The sequence below is a fragment of the Palaemon carinicauda genome, chromosome 16 (assembly GCF_036898095.1).
Source record: "Palaemon carinicauda isolate YSFRI2023 chromosome 16, ASM3689809v2, whole genome shotgun sequence".
Lineage (NCBI taxonomy): Eukaryota > Metazoa > Arthropoda > Malacostraca > Decapoda > Palaemonidae > Palaemon > Palaemon carinicauda.
Window position 1 is genome coordinate 70,574,617 of NC_090740.1, and position 22,967 is coordinate 70,597,583.

Consider the following 22,967-nt stretch of genomic DNA (forward strand, 5'->3'; position numbering starts at 1 on the left):
AGAATTAACTGATTGCATAGTATTACGAACAGAATGGAACTGTTCAGGAAGATTTGATTGTAAAGGATGATCAGAATAATGAAAAATCTTGTGTAACATGCTTAATGAACTAATAGAATGATGGTGCCAGAGTTATATATCTAGCTTAGGAATAAAAGATTTAATAGACCGTAAGTTCCTGTCAAACAAATTGAGATGAGAATCAGCAGCGAAAGACCAAACAGGAGAACAATATTAAAACAAGGGAGTGAAAGAATTAAAACTCATCTTCAGAATAGAATGATCACTGAAAATTTTAAAAGCAAATTTTTTGTGCAATTGAAGAAGACACAGACCTAATGTGTTGCTTAAAAGTAAATATTTCTGTCAAGAAATACACCTAAAATTTTAAGTGTTCCAGAGTTAAAGAAACCTTATCAATGCTGAGATCAGTATGTTGAGAATCGTACTTACAATCACAGAGTTTTGTTAGGATTAAACTTCATGCTCCATTATTTGTACCATGGACTTATTTTTGCTAGATCTTTATCATGGGATTCAGCAACCCCAGATCTATATTCAGGAGATGGAATTGATGCAAAGAGTGCAGCATCACCTGCATATGCAACAAGCTTGTTTTTTTAGACTAAGCCACATGTCATGAAAAGTAATCGGCCAAGAACACTACCCCTAGGAAGACCAGATATCATATTCCTATATTCACAACGGTGGTCATCGACAATAACTCTTTTGCGATCTGTTACCTAAAAATTCAATAATGATGCTAAGAAAAGACCCACCTACTCCCAGCTGTTTGAGTTTGAAAACAAGGGTATGAAAACCAAGACCAATCCTACGAACTTCCTGACCGCAATCAAGGGATTTCTGTACAGCATTGGAGATTATAAGGGCATCACATGATCCAAGGCCTTCATGAAATCCAAATTGCAAACTAGGGAGCAGATGATTACCTTCAGCAAACCTATTAAAACATTTTGCCAAAAGATGTTCAAAATCTTTAGATAATATGAGAGTTATAGAAATTGGGCAGTAATCAGTTGGACTTGAGCTACCACAAACACATTTACATAGTGGAGTAACATTACCAACTTTCCAACAAGTTCTAAAAGTTCCACTTCATTTTGAATGCAAGAACGTTACAATGCCCCTGACGTCATGAGCTCTGGGTCGTCGTGGTCGAGGATGGACGGGGTTGATTGTCAGGTCAATGACATCCCAGTTCCATGCTGAGATGAAGTTTTTCGTGACCCCCCTCCTGACTTTCCTTGAGGTGACAAAGAGTGCCGACACACGGGAGTGATCTGCTGCTGTTCTCTTGAGGTAACACCTCAGATTCCTCACTGGTCAAAGTACCAGTTGGTCTGGGTCTTTGGTTGCTGAACGAAGACTCCCAATCCAGAAGGGACCGAATCAAGGATCTGCTACTCCTGGATTTTGAGTCTTACCAGCATACTTAGGGATGAAGTTGAGAATTATCTATCCCCATCCCCTGGAATGGGCGACGTCAAAAGAAAAAACATGCAGTTCGCTAATTGTTTTGGCCCAAGCCAACATGAATAGGAACGCTGTCTTCAGAGTAAGGTGGCAATCTGTAGCCTGGTGTAATGTTTCGTAGGGAGTACCTTTCAGAGACTGAAGGACACGAATTATGTCTAAGGAGGAGGTCTTAACTTCCGACTGGGGCCAGGTAATCTCATAACTTTCAGCTTGAAGGTCAGACTTATAGCTGAGTGGTAGCCTTTCACTACCAAAACCCAAAGGAGGATTTCTTCTTAAAGGTATGCAAGAAACTCACTATTGCTGGAATAGTGGCATGAGGGGAGAGATACCCCTGCGACGACGACAACCACAGAAGACAGTCCACTTAGCCTGGTAGACTGATGCCGAAGATCTTCTGAGGTGTCCAGCCATCCTTTCCGCAACAGAGTGAAGAGGTGGGGAACAGTCTCCAGGTGTGATGCTTAAGCGAAGCTATGGGTCTTGTGGAAGATGTTCGTATGTGGCTGTTTTAGTAGATCATGCTGTGGAGGGAGTTCTCTCTGGAGTTCCATCAGAAGATGCAGAAGGTCCGGGAACCACTGTACGTGATGCCATGGCAGAGGTATCAACGTCATTGATAGGTTTTCGCTTATTCTGGTCTTGTTAAGGACTCTTCTCATCAGATAAAACGGGGAAAGAGCGTACTAATCGATGTTGTCCTACTGTTGTTGGAATGCATCTTGCCAGAGAACCTTGGGAGCCGGGACTGATGAACAATTCAGCAGTAGCCTGAAGCTCAGGGCTGTTGCGAATAGGTCCACAGTCTGGAACACCACAAAGGGAAGATTTTGTTGGCTACTAGATGATTCAAAGACCACTCATGGCTCACTGAGTCGCTCTGCTCAGGTTGTCTGCCAGCACCTTCTTCTTGCCAGGAATGAAGCGAGACAACAGGCACACTGAGTTGTCCTGTGTTCATCTGAGTATCTCTACTGCTAGATGGCACAGGGGCTACGAAAAGGTACAGTCTAGCTTGTTTATGTAAGCCACTACCCTGGTGTTGTTGCTCATCAACATCATGTAGTGACCCTCCAGGTTTTGTTGGAATGGTTGGAGGGCAAGAAAGGCTGGCTCATCTCTAGGAGATTTATGTGCTGATACCTTTTTGATTTGGACCAGAAGCCGGATGTGGTATGGTCCAGCATTCCTCCCCTCCCCCTTCTTTTGATGCATCTGAATAGAGCATCAGTTTTGGACCGGGACGAAAAGGTCAACCCCTTTGCGAAGTTTCTCATCCTCCACCCACCTTCAGAGGTCTGTCTGTTCCTCTCACATCAGAGGTCTCTGTTCCTGTGACCCTAATGTGGATCAGGGTGTCCGGGGAATCGTTGGCTTGATTCCACTGTGACTTGAGCCTCCACTTGAGAGATCTTATCCTGAGGTGACCATAGGGAACTGGACGGGCCAGAGAGGTTAGGTAACCTATGAGACATAATCAGCTCTGGGCTGGAAGGTCTTCTCGCCTGAGGAAGGGCCTTGCTACCTTCGTTAGCCTCTATACTCTTTTGTCTGATGGGAAGGCTTTGTGCTGAATGGTGTCTATGATCATGCCTAGGTATACCAGTCTTTGAGAGAAAAGCAGGTTTGACTTCTAGAGATTTACCATGATCCCCAGATCTTGGCCAAACTCCAGAAGTCTGTCTTGGTGCTGATGAAGGTTAGCCACCGAGACTGCTAGGATCAGCCATTCGTTCAGATATCTGAGGAGACAAATGTCGATTCTTTGAGCCCAAGATAACACTAAGGCGATCTGTTGTGGAAAGACCAAAGCACAGCACCTTACTTAGAAAACTTGATATTGTTCACAATGCTGGGTTTCGCATCTGCACAGGTGCTTACAGAACATCTCCCATTGACAGTCTCTTATGTTGATTCTGGCATACCTCCCCTTTCCATTCGCAGAGAGGAGTTGAGTTTGAGGTTTTTAGCTAGGTCCCTTGCTGTGAGAAACAATCCTAACTGTAAATATGTTAGGGCGCTTTTAGATCGGGCTCCTAACAGATCTAGAGTGCCTAAGCCTTTGGAAGTACAGCTGAAAAATGATGCTACAGAAGTAGGCTTGTTAACAGCACAGATAGCAGAGGTAGGATATCCCAAGTCTCCTCCTTGGTGTAATCCACCTGTTAAAGTATGTTTGTTCCGACACAGAGACTTACCTCGAAACACTTTCTAGGAGATTACTGGTAACTCCTCTCCGACGACCAGATTTTTACGTAGTTTCCCCCTACTTCCATGTTCTATACTGTCCTGAATAACGGGAAATAACATGACCTGGGGGCATTGCCCGAGAAGGTCGCGCGTCTTTGAGAAGCCATCACCAGTAAGTTTTCTGGTCGGTTCGTGAACACACGTGCTTCACGAAGCTCCTCATACTCCGTGCGATTCCCTTTGTGTTTGGTTCCACGTGCTTCCCACGTGATCGGGATCTCTTAGTGTGTGTTTAGTGCTTTCACTACGTGCTTTTGATTTCGCTCCCTTGTGCTTTCCTAGTGTTTTAGTGCTTTTCCTTTGTGGCTTGCTTGTGTCTACGGCCCTTTGTGTTGCGTTATGGAACACGTTCGCCGTTGTCCTGGGCCTAGAGCCGGTAGATCATGCGGGGCTTTTCTGTCTAAGCCCGATATTGACCCGCATACGTTGTGTACCTCGTGTAGGGGTAAAGCTTGTTCGCCGTCGGATAAGTGTTCCGAATGTACCGATTGGCCCGAGGTCCAGTGGATAAAATTCCGTACCAAAAAGAAGAAGGCATCGAAGAAGTCCCCTAGGAAGACTAGCGTTTCTTCCCCTGCGACTTCAGCAGGAGAAGGGTCAGGTAGGGTACAGCCGCCTTCCCCTACCCAAAGTAAGGGGCGAGGAAAGTCCAGGGAGAACAAGCAGTTGGCTCCTCTTTCCCATGAGAGGGAATTTGTGGGCGGTCCTTCGTTGGCCAAGGCAATTCAGGCGACCGTAAGTGAGTGTAGTGGGGGTCCGGGGGACGTGGCTCTCTCTCATAGGGGCCACGTCTCGTCGGGGGACCCCATGTGGTCTAATAGTGTCCCTTTTTCTTCGTCAGGTTCCTGGGTGGAAGTTCCAGGGGCATCATCGACGGATGGCGGCGTCGGCAGAGAGGAGTCCCCGCAAGAAGATCCATTGGCTTGGGACGTACCGAGGACTCCGATGAGGTCCCCACTGGACATGGAGGAAGGCCTTGGCGAGGCCTTCCCCGGTTTGGCCGGCCCGTCGGGATGGTTGCCGCCGAAGACTTCGCTACAGGAGAGTCTCCCCATTCCTTCTCCGTCAGGGGTACGGCGTAGCCCCAAGAAAACGCAGTCACGTGCTAGGTCCCGATACGGGGGTCAGTCTTTCTCGTCAGGACGTGACTCTTCGGATTCGTCAAGCAGTGAATGGAGGAGACAACAGAGGAGGAAACGAGATCGGTCGGTGCGGAGGAACTCCCCTTTGCGGTCTCCCACAAGATCTCAGGACAGGGTGAGTCCCAGTTCCCCTCCTTCCAAAAGCAGGAGAACAACCCCCCCGGTAGGGACGTGGAAACGAGGTCGGTCTGTGTGGAGGAACTCCCCTTCGCGGTCTCCCACAGGATCTCGGGACAGGATGAGTCCCCGTTCCCCTACACCCAAAGGCAGGAGACCAGTCTCTCCGAAAGGGACGTGGGTGTTTGTCCCAGGGAACAACTTTAAAGACTTCTCCAAGCCTATTGGTTCGACACATGAGCGGGCAGGAGACAGTCCCCCTAGAAGGACCTCCACGTGCCGCGCCAGGGAATCACCAGATGAGCGAAGGGCTACATCTTGCAGGCCTAAGACCCGTCCTGGAGACGTTTATCCCGCCCAGCGTAGGGGGCCGTCGTCTAGGCCGGGCAGCCTCGACAGGTCTCCCCATCGAGATCCCAGAAGGGGAAGGACACCTCCGTCGAACTATCTCACGGAGGACACCGTTTCACCGAAAAAGGCCACGAAGAGGAGAGAGACGGCGGACGTCGAAGGTAAAGGGAACCGTGGACCCTGCCATCACGGCAGAGACCGAGATCACGATTCGCCCCGTCGGTCGGAAGGAGGGGAGGGCGAGTCGTCGGTGACGGAGGACTCCGCGTACAGGAGAGTCCTTGCCTTAATTAGGGGTTATAACAACCTTATAGAACCCGCCACTCAAGAGGAAGAACCCTGGACTTCAGGCCTGAACAAGTTCATAGCTGTCCCCGCCCAGAAAAAGTCCTCTCTCTCTCTTCCCGAGGCCAGTAACGTGGGGATTGGAAAGACTCGCATTGATAAGGTCATATCCCGCAATAGCGACTCCTGCAGGAGTCACAGCTCAGCAAAGCTCCTACAGGGTTTGAAGTCGCAAACGAAATACTACTCTTTAGAAAATAGGCCGACCGGTGCGTGCAAGACCGAGGAAACCATAGACATCCTGTGCCAGGGCATCTCCGACGGGAGGGCATCGGCAGCATCTACCTTCTTCTCCCCTTCCGAGTCGGCAATGATGGAGGAGATGTCCAAGGACTTAGTTAATGTGGCCTCCTGGCTGGATTGGTGGGCCACCACCCTAGTAGGCACCCAGATTCCTACAGACTCCATGGAACCTGCAAAACGGGAGGCTCTGAATGAGTTGCTGGGGTCAGGTAGCCGCGCCCTTAAATTCCTGACCTTTCAGTCTTTGGCTCTCTCCGCAAACTGGATTCTCCGGAGAAGAGACGCCCTAGTCAAGAACCTTCCCATTAAGATTCCTGACAGGGAAGCGAAAGCCTTGAAGACCTGCTCCGTCTGGGGGGAGCAGCTTATTCCGACGAAGAAGGCGGAAGAGGTCGTGGAGAAGTTGGCCAAAAAGAGGGAGCTACCTACCCTGAAGCCACAGTCGGCACGCCGCCCCATCTTCAGGAGGCCAGTGACAGAAGCACCCATGGCCGCGCGTACCGCACCAACTCAAGGAAGGAGGGAACCCTCTTCAGGACAGTGGTCTTCCTCTGTGGTTCCCCCCCGAAGAGGTTCATCTTCTAACCCCCCAACGTATAGGTCTTCTTTCTACTCCTCCCGTAGGAGATAAGATGGGAGGCCCCCCTCCCCTGCCCAAGCCTCAGGTAGGGGGATGCCTCAGACTCACTTGGCAAGCATGGAAGCTCCACGGAGCAGATCCGTGGACAGTAACAGTACTAAAGGAGGGCTACAGGATCCCCTTCATGGAAGAGACACCCCCCCTAGTTCCAGCAACGCAGGCAGACTGGTTGGTGCCCAAGGACCTAGCGAAGAGGGCAGCGTTGGACGAAGAAGTCAAGACGTTGCTGCAGAAGGGAGCTTTAGAAACAGTGACATTCCCGGGTCCGGGGTTCTACAGCCGCCTGTTCCTAGTGGAAAAAGCGACAGGAGGGTGGAGACCTGTAATAGACCTGTCAGCCCTCAACAGGTTTCTCAGGAAAGTGACCTTCAAAATGAACACTCCAAGAACGGTCATGGTATCCTTGAGAGAGGGCGACTTTATGATTTCTATAGACCTCAAGAACGCCTACTTCCAAGTGCCCATTCATCCGTCGAGCAGGAAGTTTCTCCGGGTCAAGTGGGGTGCCCAGGTGTTACAATTCAAGGCCCTATGCTTCGATCTTTCAACAGCCCCCCCAGGTATTCACGAGGGTCTTTACGACGGTCTCCATATGGGCCCACGAACGGGGCATTCGACTCATCAGATACCTGGACGACTGGTTACTCCTTTCATCCTCAAAGGAAGACTTGAAACAACAGGGCGAAGATCTTCTTCAATTGTGCAAGACCCTGGGCATCGTGGTCAACTTGGAAAAATCACAGCTAACCCCATCCAACAGGACGTACCTGGGAATGGTCCTGGATTCGTTACAGGTCAAGGCATTCCCAACCACGGAAAGGCTGGACAACCTGGATCGAGTGCTCCGGCCCTTCCTTCTGGGTCGCCCCAGAAGAGCGAAGGATTGGCAAAGGTTGGTAGGGCACCTGGTGTCCCTAGAGAAGCTGGTACCTCATGGGAGACAGAACTTAAGGGTGGTTCAATGGAACTTAAAAGAACATTGGAACCAGAAAAGTTCCCCGGACATTGTGGTTCCTCTCCTTCAGGAGTCCAGGAAGGCCTTGGAATGGTGGCAGGGTCGGTCGAACATCCTAAGGGGGATGCCACTGTCCTCCCAACCTCCGGAGGTCCTTCTCTTCACGGACGCATCGAAGGACGGGTGGGGAGCCCATCTCCGGGAAAAGACAGCAAAGGGGGCGTGGTCAGAGGGGGAGAAATCCCTACACATAAATATCCTGGAAATGAGAGCGGTCCAAGAAGCCTGCAACCACTTCGAGGAGGACATGAGAGGGCATTCGGTGGCCCTAATGTCAGACAATGCAACGGTGGTGGCTTACGTGAAGAAGGAGGGGGGACTGAGATCAAAGGAGTTGTGCGAACTAGCCCTTCAAATCCTAAAATGGGCGGAACAGAAGGACGTCATCCTGACGGCAAGGTTCATTCCAGGGAAGAACAACGTCCTAGCAGACGGCCTCAGCAGAGTGGGGCAAGTGGTAGCGACAGAATGGTCCCTACACCCACAAGTGGCAAGCTACATTATACAGATGTGGGGATCTCCGGTAATGGATCTGTTTGCAACGAGGTTGAACGCGCAACTCCCCGTATTTTGTTCTCCCGTCCCAGATCCGAAGGCGGCAATGGAAGACGCCTTTCAGCACAAGTGGGACGGACTGGACGTGTACGCCTTCCCCCCCTTCTCCCTGATAAGGCAGGTCCTCAACAGAGTAAGGGCAGCAACCAACCTAAGGATGACTTTGGTAGCGCCTTGGTGGCCGGAGAGAGAATGGTTCGCGGACCTAAGGAACCTCACCGTCCTACCTCCTTGGCCTCTACCCGACAGGTCAGACCTATTAAAACAGCCACACTTTCAGCGGTTTCACAGAAACCCGCACGCCTGGAGATTATCCAGCGGCTCCTGAAGAAGCAAGGGTACTCCGGCAAGACAGCCAGGAGGATGTCGCTATACCTGAGGAAATCATCCACAGCCGTCTACCAGTCTAAGTGGGCGGTATTCGTGAAGTGGTGCAGGGACAAGAAGATGAGCCCTTGGAAGCGTCAGTGCCCGTGATAGCCGACTTCATGGTTTATCTCAGGGACAAGTTAGACATGTCAGTTCCAGCGATCAAGGGAGTTCGGGCGGCCCTGGGTCAAGTCTTTCTTCTCAAGGGCATAGATCTCGGCTCCTCCAGGCATATCTCCATGCTTATCAGAGCGTTCGAACAATCATGCCCCCCTTCCGCCCCTAGAATCCCGAGTTGGGACTTAGCGCTAGTCCTAGATGTGTTGCGGAAACCACCATTCGAGCCCTTAAAGGACATTGATGACAAGAATCTCACGCTCAAGGCGGTCTTCTTGCTAGCATTAGCCTCGGCTAAGAGGGTGAGCGAGCTACACGGACTGTCATTCGAGGTGGAACACACTAGGGGATGGAAGGAAGTAACCTTTAAGGTTGTCACATCCTTCGTCACCAAGACTCAGAACCCCTCGGTGTGGGATCCGAGGTTTGAGAGCTTTTCGATTCCGGCAATCCCGAATAAAGGAAACCCGGAGGACCTAAAATTATGCCCGGTAAGGAGTAATAGGAAATACCTTAAGAGAACGGCAAACCTCCGCCCGTCTATCAAGAATCTCTTCGTCTTATGGGGAAAAATAAAGAAAAACATATCCAAAAATACGGTTTCGTTCTGGCTCAGGAAAGTGATCACGCAAGCCTACTTAAAACAAGGTCTTCCTACACCAGGGAAACCCAGAGCTCACGATGTTCGGGGCATTAGCACCTCTCTAACGTTCGAAAAGAACATGTCAGTAGCGCAGGTTCTTCGAGCGGGAACTTGGTCCAACCAGTCGACCTTCACCGCACATTATCTCAAGGACTGTACGAGAAAGTCCCTATACGGGTTTTCTATCGGGCCGGTCATCTCAGCCCTGCATTCGGTTTGACGGCTCAAGCCCCAGGCTCAGTCGCGAAACATAAAGTATCTAGACACAAGGAGCCGAGTTCTATTTTCCCCCCTTTTCTAACTTTCTCGTACCGTCAGTCGTCATCAAGAAATATCGCTCATTACACCAGACGAAAATTCGCCATATCAAGCATAACGAAGATACTGCAGAAGGGTAAGTGTTATATCACACTTAATGAGTCTTTTACGTAGTTTTCCCTACTGTCCATCGGGGTCAGGGCTTAAGGGCACTCCCCCCTCCTAAGGTGTAAGTCTCCTAGAAAGTGTTTTGAGGTAAGTCTCTGTGTCGGAACAAATCACAAATTTTAAGTAATTTGTATTTTTCCTAACAATACGTACCGAAGAAACACTTTCGGTTTAGGGCCCCCCCAACCGTCCCCGCAGTGCCCCGCTGACCTCGTGGTATTGTTCATTACATAAAACTTACTGGCGATGGCTTCTCAAAGACGCGCGACCTTCTCGGGCAATGCCCCCAGGTCATGTTATTTCCCGTTATTCAGGACAGTATAGAACATGGAAGTAGGGGGAAACTACGTAAAAATCTGGTCGTCGGAGAGGAGTTACCAGTAATCTCCTAGAAAGTGTTTCTTCGTTAAGTATTGTTAGGAAAAATACAAATTACTTAAAATTTGTGATTTTACGGCAGGAGGGAAAAATACCTTACCTAGTAGGGTAATGAAAAGCGAGTTTTTATATCATGCTGCTCAACATCATGGGAAACATGTTTTTACAGATGGCTCCAAATCTGCTGCAGGAGTTGGAAGTGCAGCTGTGGTGGGGGATATTGTTATTAGAAGGAAACTCCCATCCTCTTGTTCAATTTTTACTGCTGAGCTGTACGCAATAATTCTCGCAGTCCAACACATTTTTAAAAATGGCAACCAAAATAGTTTTTATACAATTTTTACGGATTCCAATAGTGTTTTACTCTCATTAAAACAAATTATGCCAGGCCATCATCTAGTACAAGAGGTACAGGACTGGTTAGTACTTCTGCAGTCTAGGAAGAGTATCAGTGTTCACTTCTGTTGGGTCCCTGCCCATGTTGGGGTGGATGGAAATGAACAAGTAGATAAGGCAGCAAAGGAAGCTTCAGGGCTAAGTAATCCATCCCCCTTGAGTATTCCTTACAAAGATCTTAAAAGTGAGATTCATCTTTACTGTAAAAATAAGTGGCAAGCTCGATGGTCTGAACTGACCACCAATACAAAATTGAAACAAATCCACCCATTGGTGGATAAATGGTCATCTTGTAATTCTACAAGTAGAAGGGATACCATTATTTTAACTAGGCTGCGTATTGGCCATACACATGAAACGCACAATTATTTAATGAAGAGTGGGGAAGGGAGACAGGCCCCTCTTTGTAATACCTGTCAAGTGACAATGGATGTTAAACATATTTTAGTCGATTGTCCTGTTTTTATCTTCAGAGGAGGACACATTTACTCCAGGACAAACCTTTAAGAGATATACTGGGGGAAAACTGTAATACCCTGAACTTGAGAAAATTTATACAAAGTATTGGGTTATATTATGAGCTATAATTGATTTTATTAATTTATTTATTTATTTTACCCTTTTAATCCCTATTTATTTCACATCTAGATTTTATTGTATGAAAGTGTTAAGATTTGTATTAAAGGTTAAAATGATATTAATGGTGTGAGTGTACAGATATGATTGAATGATTTTCGTTATATAGCGCTGAATGGCCTTTGATGCCCCAGTGCTTGGCTTAATGCCTAAATCCTATATTCAACACCTTGAACTGGTCTTGTTTATTGTCAAATATGATCCTTGGATACTTCTTGGAGACGGATGTATTGGGATCTAGAAGTATGCTTTCTTGAGATCCAGTGTGTGCATGAAGTCCTGGGGTCTTACCGCTTGTCTGACCGTGTCCGCTGTCTCCATTTTGAGCGGGGTTTTCAAGATAAACCTTTTCAAGGTGCAGAGGTTGTTGACTGGTCTCCAGTCTCCAGTCTTCAGATGCTTTGCTTTTTTCACAAGAATTATCTGAATAAGCCTGGGGACCCATCTAGGACCTCTTGGGAAGCATCTATCTCCAACATGGTCTGGACTAAGTCCCGAAGGGCCAACTCCTTTGCGGATCCCTTCGCATAGGAGTTTGATGGGACTGGAGCGCGAGTCAGTGAAGGGAGAGATTAAGTAAACGGGACACTATACCCCGAACAAATCACTGTGACCAACCAGGGCTCGGCTCAGAGTTGCAGCCACATTAGCCAGCGTCTCTGCAGGCATCACCCCACAGGTGGACAGGTGGGAGCATTGCTTGTCCTAGCCGGAGTGACATTATCCACCCTCCTTATTTCCTTTCCCTCCACGGAATGACTTTGACCATTTCCGTTCTTTGCCTTAGAAGGGTTCTGAGACACTGTCTGCATGGGAATCGTAGCCCTATTCATCTGCGATTTCGAAGGAGGTTGCTTCTTTTGTGGTGAAGCTTGGTAGGGCTTCGATGTCAGGGCCCTCTGGAGGAGGCAGGCCTGGTTTGACTTCCTTAATCTCTCTGCCACCCGCTCGATGACTTCCAGGTCAAGGAAGGAACTCCCCTTGAAAGTAGAGTTTCTCACCCTTGACACTCGGCTTGTAAGATTTGCCAATGGAACCTCTCTAATTGAGTCTCGATGCTTCACCCACAGATTTACCACTGGAGAGGAACTCGATTGCCCTGGTGCCGGACTTTAATAAGGGCTCTATTAGCTTCCTGATCAGGTTGCCCACCGATCCTAAGCAAAGGTCCTGCCACGAAGTAGCTTGCATGGAGTATTTTGCGACCTTCTCTTGGTTAATGATCTCCAAAGCCGAGAGGGAGGATGAGAGACCTGACACTCTCGAAGGAGACTCCCCTGTTTAGTGCCTTTATAGAATGGTCTAGAGGCAGAACCGGAAGAGGCTCGTTGGTCACCACATACTACGTCTGCTGCACGAACGGCAGCAGGAGGAGTTTTGGGGTGGAGCCTGCTCGGAGGAAGTTGGAGGAGCCAGTAGCTTGAGACACTGCCTTCTTTCTAGCTCTCTTCAACCTTTCTGACCAGGGCAAAGCTGCACTGGGCCTTGGGGGTCTCTTGAGTACCATAGACATAGTTTAGGACTGTGTATTTGCCATCCTAAGGGGCTGTCGCTGGGTTTGACAAGTCTTTGATGACTCTCATGCAGGCTAAAACCTGCTAGAATGTGTGCTTCAACTCCTATTGCTCAGCCTCTGTCAACTTGGGGCTAGGGGCTCTAGACAAATGTTTGTCCTGATAATCAAATAGTCCATCCACCTCCAAGCTTTCACCCATAGAAACCTGAGGTGGGTCGGAATCGTCATAATGGGCCATCGACGTCCTGGGAGATGAGGCTCCTCTCGACCTCTCTTGCCGAGGAATTAGGCATGGTTTTATAGTCCTTCGGTTCCCTGCGTGGTGGAAGGTATTCCTCCAAAAGAGACTGCCTTGTGGCTGACTCTTTTCTGAGGGGACACTGATCCTCTCGAGAGGGAGGAATGACATTTAGCTGCGCGGAGAGAGTGAGTTCTAGAGGCACCACCTCTATAGGGGAGGGGTGGAAAGAGTCTTTCAGAGACACTTCTCAAGGGATAGTTGGCCTAATACTTCACCTTTTCCCAGCTGGTAATTTCTGTGCCACACATTACTTGGGAGGAAACTAGACGTACTTGGACTCTCTTCTCCCCGTTTCCTCTTAAAGGGGGGAGAAAGGTATCTTCTGACAAGTTTGCCTTGAAAGAGCCGAACCTACTGAACTCCTTCTGGGGTCTGATGGAGGAGAGGAACCAGGGAGATTTGACCTCGTCAGGGGAATCCTCGGTATCCTGGCCGTTGACTGCATGCGAAAGAGAATCTGTGACCACATGTTGCACTGCGTTAACCAGCGCTTCTACCCAGGAAGGTGCCCTCACACTTGCAGTACTGGCCTGAGGATCCTTCGGAAGGCCAAAGGCCTTAGGTCTGGGCACCTGAAAGAAAGGGTTATCTTTCTTAACCTGGCAAGTTTGGCACCAGTCTGACTGCTGGGGCCTTCGCTGGGCACTGATCCATCAGGGCGGTAGTGTGCTTCGCTTCTTCCTGTGGTCGTTCATCCTGTACCCGATGCCGGTCACGTTGGGAATTGTCACCGTGATGCTCACACGTGGCGATCTGGTCTCCTAGCATGTGACGATCCCCTGGCAACAGGCGCTTTGTGAGCCTGCAAGGGAATAGGTGGAGCAGTCTGTCTAGACAACCGATGTGAGGGCGAACAACAAGGTGCCAGTGAGTGGCAAGATAGCAAATGCAGCAATGGCGGCTCCTGGTTGGTGAATGCTGCAATGGCTAGTGCGTGTTTGGCAAATGCTTGGCTTGCGCAGTTGACGAGTAACGAACAGCTGGCGATTCATGCACAGCTGACGGGTAACGAATAGCTTACTGCCGGGGGTGTGAGAACGTCACGGGTGGTGAGGCATTAAAAACTCTGACACCTGACGAACCCATGGAGGGGTACGTCCATGAGGTTCCTCCGGAGAGGGAACCTGGTCTGACAGACAGAGGCGACACAAGTTGATCGCTAGAAGGTCCCTGAACAGAAGTTCTCACTTGCGAACGAGAGAGATGTTCTTCCGAAGGCGAATCTCGCCTCTGACATTGCTCCACCCTCGACGGAAGTGTCGGCTCAGCAAAGGGGGGAGCGCCGTCATCGGTGTCAGCAGGAAATAATTGCATAGCAATAACATCAGGAGCAACGTTCACAGGAGAAGGATCCCCTCCAAGGAAGCAGGAGTTCCCTTCCTCTCAGCACCCAGGTGAAGGAGTCTCAGCAATGCCTCCTTTGAAGGGGGACCAGTAAAGCCCAGGGATGGCCAAGTCTGAAACAAATAGAAAGTACAGGCACTCTCTTGGAGAAGGGGCAGGACTGTAACTTCAGGGGAAACAGTACTGTTCCTTGGTCCCTGTGGTTTTCCTGGGGTTAAATGATCTGCGCTACTACATGGTTGTTCTCCAATTAAGGAGTAGAGTTGGGAAGAGATTGTTGGGAGGCGGGTTCCGTGATGAAGTCCAACTTTTCTTTGACTTTGAGGCAGACCGCTCCTTGCATTCAGGATAAGTGTTGTCCTGGTCACACCGCCAGCCTTTACCGGACGGACACAGGTGGTGGGGTTTCTTCTCAACAGAGGACATAAAGGTACTGGAAGAGCGGCCCTCAGGTCCAGGACAAGTACGTGCGAGGCCGACAAGAAGAGCACACACACACACACACACACACACACACACACACACACACACATTGAAAAAGAAAAAGAAAAGAAATTTATTCCAAAATTTTACTAACCATTTCCAAAAGGAAGTCAATGGATGGGGAAAGCGGCAACATCCACACTCTACCCGAGCCAAAAGCAAAAGTGTGTGTAAGCGAACGGGGTAGCTAACCCCTCCCGCTAACTAGTGGTTGGGATAGTTGTCCCTCGCTAAAAGTCTTATGGCTCGTCTTTCAGCTATGCCAAAAGTAATATCCATATAAATAGTGAGGGTTTGTATAAAGTGACGGAACAATTAAACTTTAGAGTTTTTGAATATTTGTTGATTATAAATTTGATAATTCTTAATGTGTAGAAAATACATTAGTGTATACTGTATCTTGCAAGTCATTGAACATCTTTGCACTTAAGCATAATTAACACATCTTATTCAAAATGGTAATAGTGCCTGTCATTGTATTTTTTCACTTGCAGGTAGCTGGAAGGAAAGGTTTTCCTCATGTAATATATGCTAGAATCTGGCGCTGGCCAGATTTACATAAAAATGAACTGAAACATGTGAAATATTGTCAGTTTGCATTTGATCTGAAGTGTGATTCTGTTTGTGTTAACCCTTATCACTACGAACGTGTTGTGTCTCCAGGAATAGGTAAGCATGACCTTGGTAAAGAATTTTATATTTTACTATGATTAAACTTAGTATACATTTTTAAACATTAAACTTTCCCGCTGGTTATATAAAAATGGCTTTATTCCTCTGACGTCCGGCAGAAATTCAAAACTCGTGGCAATAGCAGATAGAGTAGCCAGGTGTACACTAGCGCCCTCACGCGAGCTACACAGAACTATTCCATGAATCCCCAGATTTTCCCTGCCGGTCACATCGACAACATCGTTGGAATTCACTCGTTATTAACCTGGATTTTAGCACTTATCTTGGTGATGTATTCCCAAATATGGTTCTTGTCATTCGCTTATTGGTTTTGTTTGGTATTTGATCGCTATTTTTATAGCTTAAAAGGTAGGATTAGAAGTGTTTTCAACCTTCTGTATACTAACGAAAAGCATGATGGCGGTACGTAAACACCACGCCTACTCCATGACGTCAGTCTTATGACGTAAGCTAGAGTATGACTTGTAATTTCTTTCTTTTTCTACAAAGAATGATAAGTGAATACCATCTTACAAAGTATTTAAGTTATATAAGATCAAAGGATTGTTATTTTAAGAAAATATTTTGTCCTTTTAGTATACAGTGGTACCTCTACATACGAATTTAATTCGTTCCACAACCAACTTTGGATGTAGAAAATGTTCGGACGTAGAAACGAATTTTCCCATAAGAATACATGGTAATTCATTAAATTCGTTTCTCAGCCTAAAAACCCATAATAAATCCTTAATAAATGGCTACACATAATTACACAACAATAACATAACTGCATAATATGAAAGAAGCATGTAAAAAAGATAATTATAAAGAAATAATAATTAAAAAATGTGTTTTATTGCCACTTTACCTTAGAGACAGGCCAACACAGGTTTAGCATTTGCTACATCAGGAGGAGACGGACGATCGGCGAGAATGTAGACATGGTGTTAACATGTTCTTTAAATAAATACTCTCTCTCTCTCTCTCTCTCTCTCTCTCTCTCTCTCTCTCTCTCTCTCTCTCTCTCTCTCTTTTTTTGTTCTTATTCACTGTTAGTGTTAGAGACGTCTATTAATTTTTTCTGAGAGAGAGAGAGAGATTAAACAAAAATGTGTTATGTACATATGATTTTTAACCCTGGATAGGTACGGTGGGTCGTTTGCGACCCCGAGCGTCAAAAAAAAACAGGTTTTTCTCACGTGACTCACCCCTGTGACTGAATTTGTGGGTGATCGACCTGCAGAAGGTGTCTCCCCTACACGCTCTAGTAGTGTCCAGATGTGCATTGCTGTAGCTGTACTCCTTCCCCGATTTCTGAGACGCATCGGGGTCGTTCGCGTCCGAGTTTACCCTTCTGAGGTAGTTTGCATAATTATCAAAGTTATTACGTATTATGAAATTGTCGTAGAATGGTGCAACTTGTATAGGTTATCAGTTGTGGAAAGTCTTGGTGGATTGTTTGGCTACCATGTGCATGTTTTTTTTTTTAGTTAAAATGTCGTTCATCACCACGAGGACCATTTTACCGCGAGTGCCGCTTTTTCATTTTTTTTCATTTTTTTGCCAAGTCATTTTTCCGTAAGATATTGCCAAATAGTGTCGTAAAACTTTTGCTTGTTTAGTGTTGGAAAGTGTGTCTAGATGATCTGGCTACCCATGCATGACTTTGTTTTTGTCAGATACGACGTAGTTATTGGTATATTGGGTATTTAACTGCGGTTACCAATTTCTGTTTTTTTTTCAATATTTGTAAAAATTACTACGTAGTAAGGAATTGCCGTATATTATTCATTTTTTTTTCATGTTTATGTGTTAGAAAGTGTGCCTTGATTGTTGGGCTAACACGTGCATGTCTTTTTTTTTATCTGAGATGTCGTATATTAGAATGTCGGGCATTTTACCGCGAGTGTCCCTTTTTCATTTTTTTTCATTTTTTTGCCAAGTCATTTTTCCGTAAGATATTGCGAAATAGTGTCGTAAAACTTTTGCTTTTTTAGTGTTGGAAAGTGTGTCTAGATGATCTGGCTACCCATGCGTGATTTTGTTTTTGTCAGATACGACGTAGTTATTGGTATATTGGGTATTTAACTGCGGTTGCCAATTTCTGTTTTTTTTTCAATATTTGTAAAAATTTACTACGTAGTAAGGAATTGCCGTATATTATTGATTTTTTTTTCATGTTTATGTGTTAGAAAGTGTGCCTTGATGGTTGGGCTAACACGTGCATGTCTTTTTTTTTATCTGAGATCCCGTATATTAGAATGTTGGGCATTTTTCCGCGAGTGCCCCTTATTATTTGTTTTGCATTTTTTTGCTTAGTCATGTTACCGTAAGGAATTGGCAAGTAGTGTCGCAAAACTTATATTTTTATAGTGTTGGAAAGTGTTTCTAGATGATCTGGCTACCCATGCCTATTTTTTTTTTAGCCAGATATGGCATATATATAAGTATGTGTTCGATTTTCCTGTGATTGCCATTTTTTCGTTTTTTCCCATTTCTTTCAAAATTACTACGTACTAAGGAACTATCACAGAGTAATATTTCATTTATATGTTTATTTGTCGGAAAATATGCCTTGATGGTTTGCCTAGCACGTGGCTGAAATTTTTTTTTTCTGAAATGCCGTATATTAGAATGGCCATTTTTCCACGAGTGCCCCTTTTTATTTGTTTTGCATTTTTTTGCTTAGTCATGTTACCGTAAGGAATTGGCAAGTAGTGTCGCAAAACTTATATTTTTATAGTGTTGGAAAGTGTTTTTAGATGATCTGGCTACCCATGCCTATCTTTTTTTTAGCCAGATATGGCGTATATATAGGTATGTGTTCGATTTTCCGGTGATTGCCATTTTTTCGTTTTTTCTCAATTCTTTCAAAATTACTACGTACTAAGGAACTATCACAGAGTAATGATTCCTCTAGATGTTTATTTGTCGGAAAATTTTGTTTACTTTTTTTTTGATTGAATATCATCAAATTTTTTTAGCTAAAATATTGTTTTACATTTTTTTTTTCGATTTTATTTCCCTTCAAAAAAAATTTTTTGGGTCAGAATTTTAATTTTATAAACGTAAAATAATCGACAATTATCCAGCAACCCACCATACAATTTTTATGCATATCCAATAATAATTAGATTAGTAAATAACACCTTGAAATTGACATACCCTTCCTACATTTCAAGTGGCAGATTAGGGAGTCTGAGTCAGTGTGGTTGGCGGCCATTTTGTGGACATATCCGAAGCGTAAGCTGCCCTATCTATATATATTCTTGTTCCCTATAAAATTTGTGATATTTTGGTATATTTTTACCTGCATAAATATCATATTATATATTAAATATATGTATTTTTTTACGAAATTTCCAAGTACTCAAAAAATTACCTTTAGATATGGCCCCTGATATAAATGTAATTTACAAAATAATGAAGATTTTTTTACATATTTCTATTTTAGGATAACATATGTTTATTCCCTAAAAAAATTAGCCACTTCCTATTTCATTTGGGTACCCAAAAAAATTCATGAAATTTGGACAATTTTTTTTGGCCAAAAAAAGTTACCCTTTTTTTCTCATTTCAGATCTTCACCTCCATGGGTCTGACTTCATCCAAAATACATCAAGATGTGTCCTAAACATTCAAGAATCAATTCCTAAAAGGATTTGTGTATATATGTATAAACTTTTTTTTTATGAATTTTTATGTCAGGTCTTTTTTTTTTTCTACTTAATTTTTTAAAATATTTATAATAAATAGTTTTTCTGCAGATGAGTAGTATTTATCTTTACAGTTGTTTTAAGCATTCATTGAAGTTTTTTTTGGCAAAAGAAAAAAGGAGGTTACTGCAAAAACTGATTTTTCAAGAATTTTTTTTGGCGTCGGGGTCGTTCGCGTCCGAGTATACCCTTAAAGGGGTGTCCGAGGACCGTACCTATCCAGGGTTAATAGCGTTAACGAGTTGAAAGACAGTTAAATGTAACTAAAAAAACAATATCAGCGAATCGGAATTCCTTTATTAACTAAAAGAAATATTGATACAAACACACTCGTGTGCGTATGCGCAAACACACACACACGCACGAGGAGACACGATCGGCGAGGAGGTAGAGATGGTGACTGCGATAACATACCGTAACTTACACTACGAAAATTTTAATCTAACTTAGCTTGTTTATTTTTTTTTTTATTTTTATATTTCATATTTTTTACATTTTTTTTCTTTTGATTTTTTATTTTCATCACTTACTGCGTAGCAATTTTTTCACCTGTGTGTGTGTTTGTGCATACGCACACGAGTGTGTTTGTATCAATATTTGTTTTAGTTAATAAAGGAATTCAGATTAGCTGTTATTATCTAAGTTACATTTAATTGTTTTTCAACTCGTTGACGCTGTTAAAAATCATATGTATTCTAAACACATTTTGGTTTAATCTCTCTCTCTCTCTCTCTCTCTCTCTCTCTCTCTCTCTCTCTCTCTCTCTCTCTCTCTCTCTCTCTCTCTCGGAAAAAAAATAATAGACGTATCTAACACTATAACAGCGAAGAAGAACGAGAGAGAGAGAGAGATATTTTATTTAAAGAACATGTTAATGCTATGTTTAGAGAGAAACAGAAAAAGAGAGAAGTCTTATTTAAAAGAGCTTGTTAATGCTATCATGGTTTTCTTTGCTTCACTTTTTTCTTTCTTTCTGTTCATCACACTGGCCCTTCTCACAAATGATCGTTGCCAACAATCTCTTTGTCCTTTATCCCTATCAACAAAAGGCGTTCTGTCTCTTCCAGGGTATTGTTAAGATGTCTTGTAATAATGGTGATCACCTTCGATGGTTATTTGCTTTAATGGCTGCCTTCAGCTTGATGATCCTCGAGATCATAGGCCTATTCCGGCCATATTGTTTAGCCATACAGTATCACTCACATGCACACTGCTCTCATGTTTTTCTATAATTTCTTGGTTCAATTCTAATGAAAGAATTGCCTTCTTCCTGTACTGAAATTTAGCTTCTTAGGCACCATGATTATAGGTAAAATCAAAAAGGAAATGTGAAAAAAGGAAGAAAATAAGCACTGTTAATAACAGACCAAACAGAGGACAACCACACAATACACACAAGAATAGAGAACTGAGCACTCGACGCTCAATGGCGTAATGTTTACTTCGGGTGTAGAGTCAAAAATTTGGTCGAATTTTACTTCGTATGTTGGAAAATGTGGATGTAGATACGTTCGTGTGTAGAGGTTCCACTGTACTTGCTTTAGATAATCTTCGATCTGTGTTCAAAGATTAACTAAACTAGCGTTCAGTTTGATTTACGCTGCGCAGTTCTCAGTCAATCGATACAGTATTACAATTTTCTTTGTGTCGTTATTTATGAAAAATAAATTCTTAAAAACCAAAGTATTTAAGTTGTAAAAGATAAAAAGGAATATGTTATTTTACAATAATATTTGTCCTTTTAGTATTTTTTCTTTAGCTAATCTTTTTGTAGCGATTAAAGAAAATTAGCGTACAGTTAATTTTCACGACGTAGTTTTCATGACAATCGATTTAGTCTCACGATTCTTTGTATCGTTGTTTACTTGTTTGTATTTGGGAATACTAAATTTTTTCGTATAATATATATACATGTTCCAATTGTAAAATGTGGCTAATCATCTTTTTTGGAAACCCTTAAGTTATAAGGGTTGTTTATATTTATATATATTCTTTATTCCTATATCTATTCATTTAATATTTTATATAATATTTTTTGTTACATTTTTTTATAGGATTCAATACCTATTGCATTCTCATTCAAGCCCTTGACAGAATAGTAAGATCTCTCACAACAGGCATGTCTACTTTTGGTCTTATGCCAAAGAGTTTAAAAGTGCAAGTTTTTAGTGCTAAATTAGTGTAGTGAATTTATTCAATACAGTGGAGGGAGCTTCTGTTCGGACCTGTCGTTATCCTAGCCTTAGACCTCTTCCAAGCTCCCTGACCCATGGGAGAAGGAATGTCGATCGGCGAAAGGAAGCGTGAGGCGTTAGCCTGGTGCCGAGCGTCTTGTGAGATCCGAGCAGCAGTCCCCTCGAGTGTTCCTGTTGACGATTCCCAGAACACTCGCCCTCGCCATATGTAAGGCGAGGTAAAAGTGTTTTCTAACACCGAACGCAGAGCTTTGGCCATAGAGCGTTCAGCAAGGCTAGCTTCTAACGCTTCTGTAAGAGTTTGACACGATGTTTGTGACTTAGTGCAACTTCTTTGTCTCTCTTGTTCGTTGATCGACCGTTCTAGACACGATCGGCATAGTTCCAAGCGTCTCAATTGCGAGCGTTTTTAATCACGAGCGTCATTGTTCTGAAAGTCACATGGCGCTGAGCGTCAAGCTTCCAGCAGTTGGACTTGACGTCAAGTGTCAAGCAGTTAGACATGATGCCGAACGTCAAGCAGTTATGTGACGTCGAGCGTCAAGCAGTTAGACATGATGCCGAACGTCAAGCAGTTATGTGACGTTGAGCGTCAAGCAGTGGGACGTGACGCCGCGTGTCGAGCATAGCTCTGAGCGTCTAGATCGCGAGCGTCTGAATCGTGAACGGCATTGTTCCGAGAGTCACGTGATGCTGAACGCCAAACTGTTGCATGGCGTCTGGCTTCCAACAGTTGGACTTGATGTCGAATGTTAGGCAGTTAGACGTGACGCCAAGTGTCGTGCAGTTCCATGGCGTCAAGCTTCCACCAGTTGGACTTGACGTCGAGTGTCTAGCAGTTGGAGGTGACACCGAGCGTCAAACAGTTGCATGGCGTCAAGAGTCCAGCAGTTGGACTTGACGACTAGTGTCAAGATCGCGATCGTCTTAGTTCCGATCATAATGACCTTGAGGGTCTAGCGTTGGAACATTGTTACGCCAGGCACTATATTAAAAGATACAGAAATAAATATTAAGTGGAAAGATATTATTTTCTCAGACCAAGACCCGCTTGAACTAACTTTTGGTGTCTGTTGGAGAGCGAGAATTAAACCTCTAAAAGCATTGAGGCCAGAATTCAGGACCTTAAGGAGTTGACTCCTAGGAAACTAGACATCTCGACATCTCTACCTCAGTTAGAGACTTGTAGGAGGAAGGGATTGACAATCTCTTTTCCCTCAGTTAGAGACTTGTAGGAGGAAGGGATTGACAATCTCTTTTCCCCTATTTATCTTTTAGTGGAATTCTCATAGAAGTTCTTAAGATCCTTCTCCCTTCAGTTGGATTTAAGAAACTCATGATGTTTTTTTCTAAAGGGTTTCCAATTGATTTTGTGCCTGTTACCTTCAGGGTTTTCGCTAAGGAAGGCGTCAAAGGAGTCTCTGTTTACTAAGATGGTGCTGGTAGGGCAGTGCAATAGTGCGTCCTCAAGGCAGCATAAAGAGCCTAACTGCAGATGTTGGTGCAGCAACACTTTCAGCTGAAGCAGCAGGAAGTGCATTAGTGCTTTTGTGAGAGAAGGCAGTGTGCCCTTTTTTCTGTGTGCTTGTGGACTTAGGTCTTTGGGGTCTTGAGTCTGAT

General features: G+C 44.7%; 1 protein-coding gene across 1 annotated transcript in view; it reads left to right on the forward strand.

Annotated features, from left to right (window-relative positions):
* Positions 1–22,967, forward strand: part of Med (Smad/Smad4 homolog Medea) — a 221,038-nt gene that overhangs the window by 52,864 nt on the left and 145,207 nt on the right. The window contains 1 exon segment of the mRNA XM_068389895.1: positions 15,259–15,433. Coding sequence (XP_068245996.1) covers positions 15,259–15,433 — 175 coding nt within the window.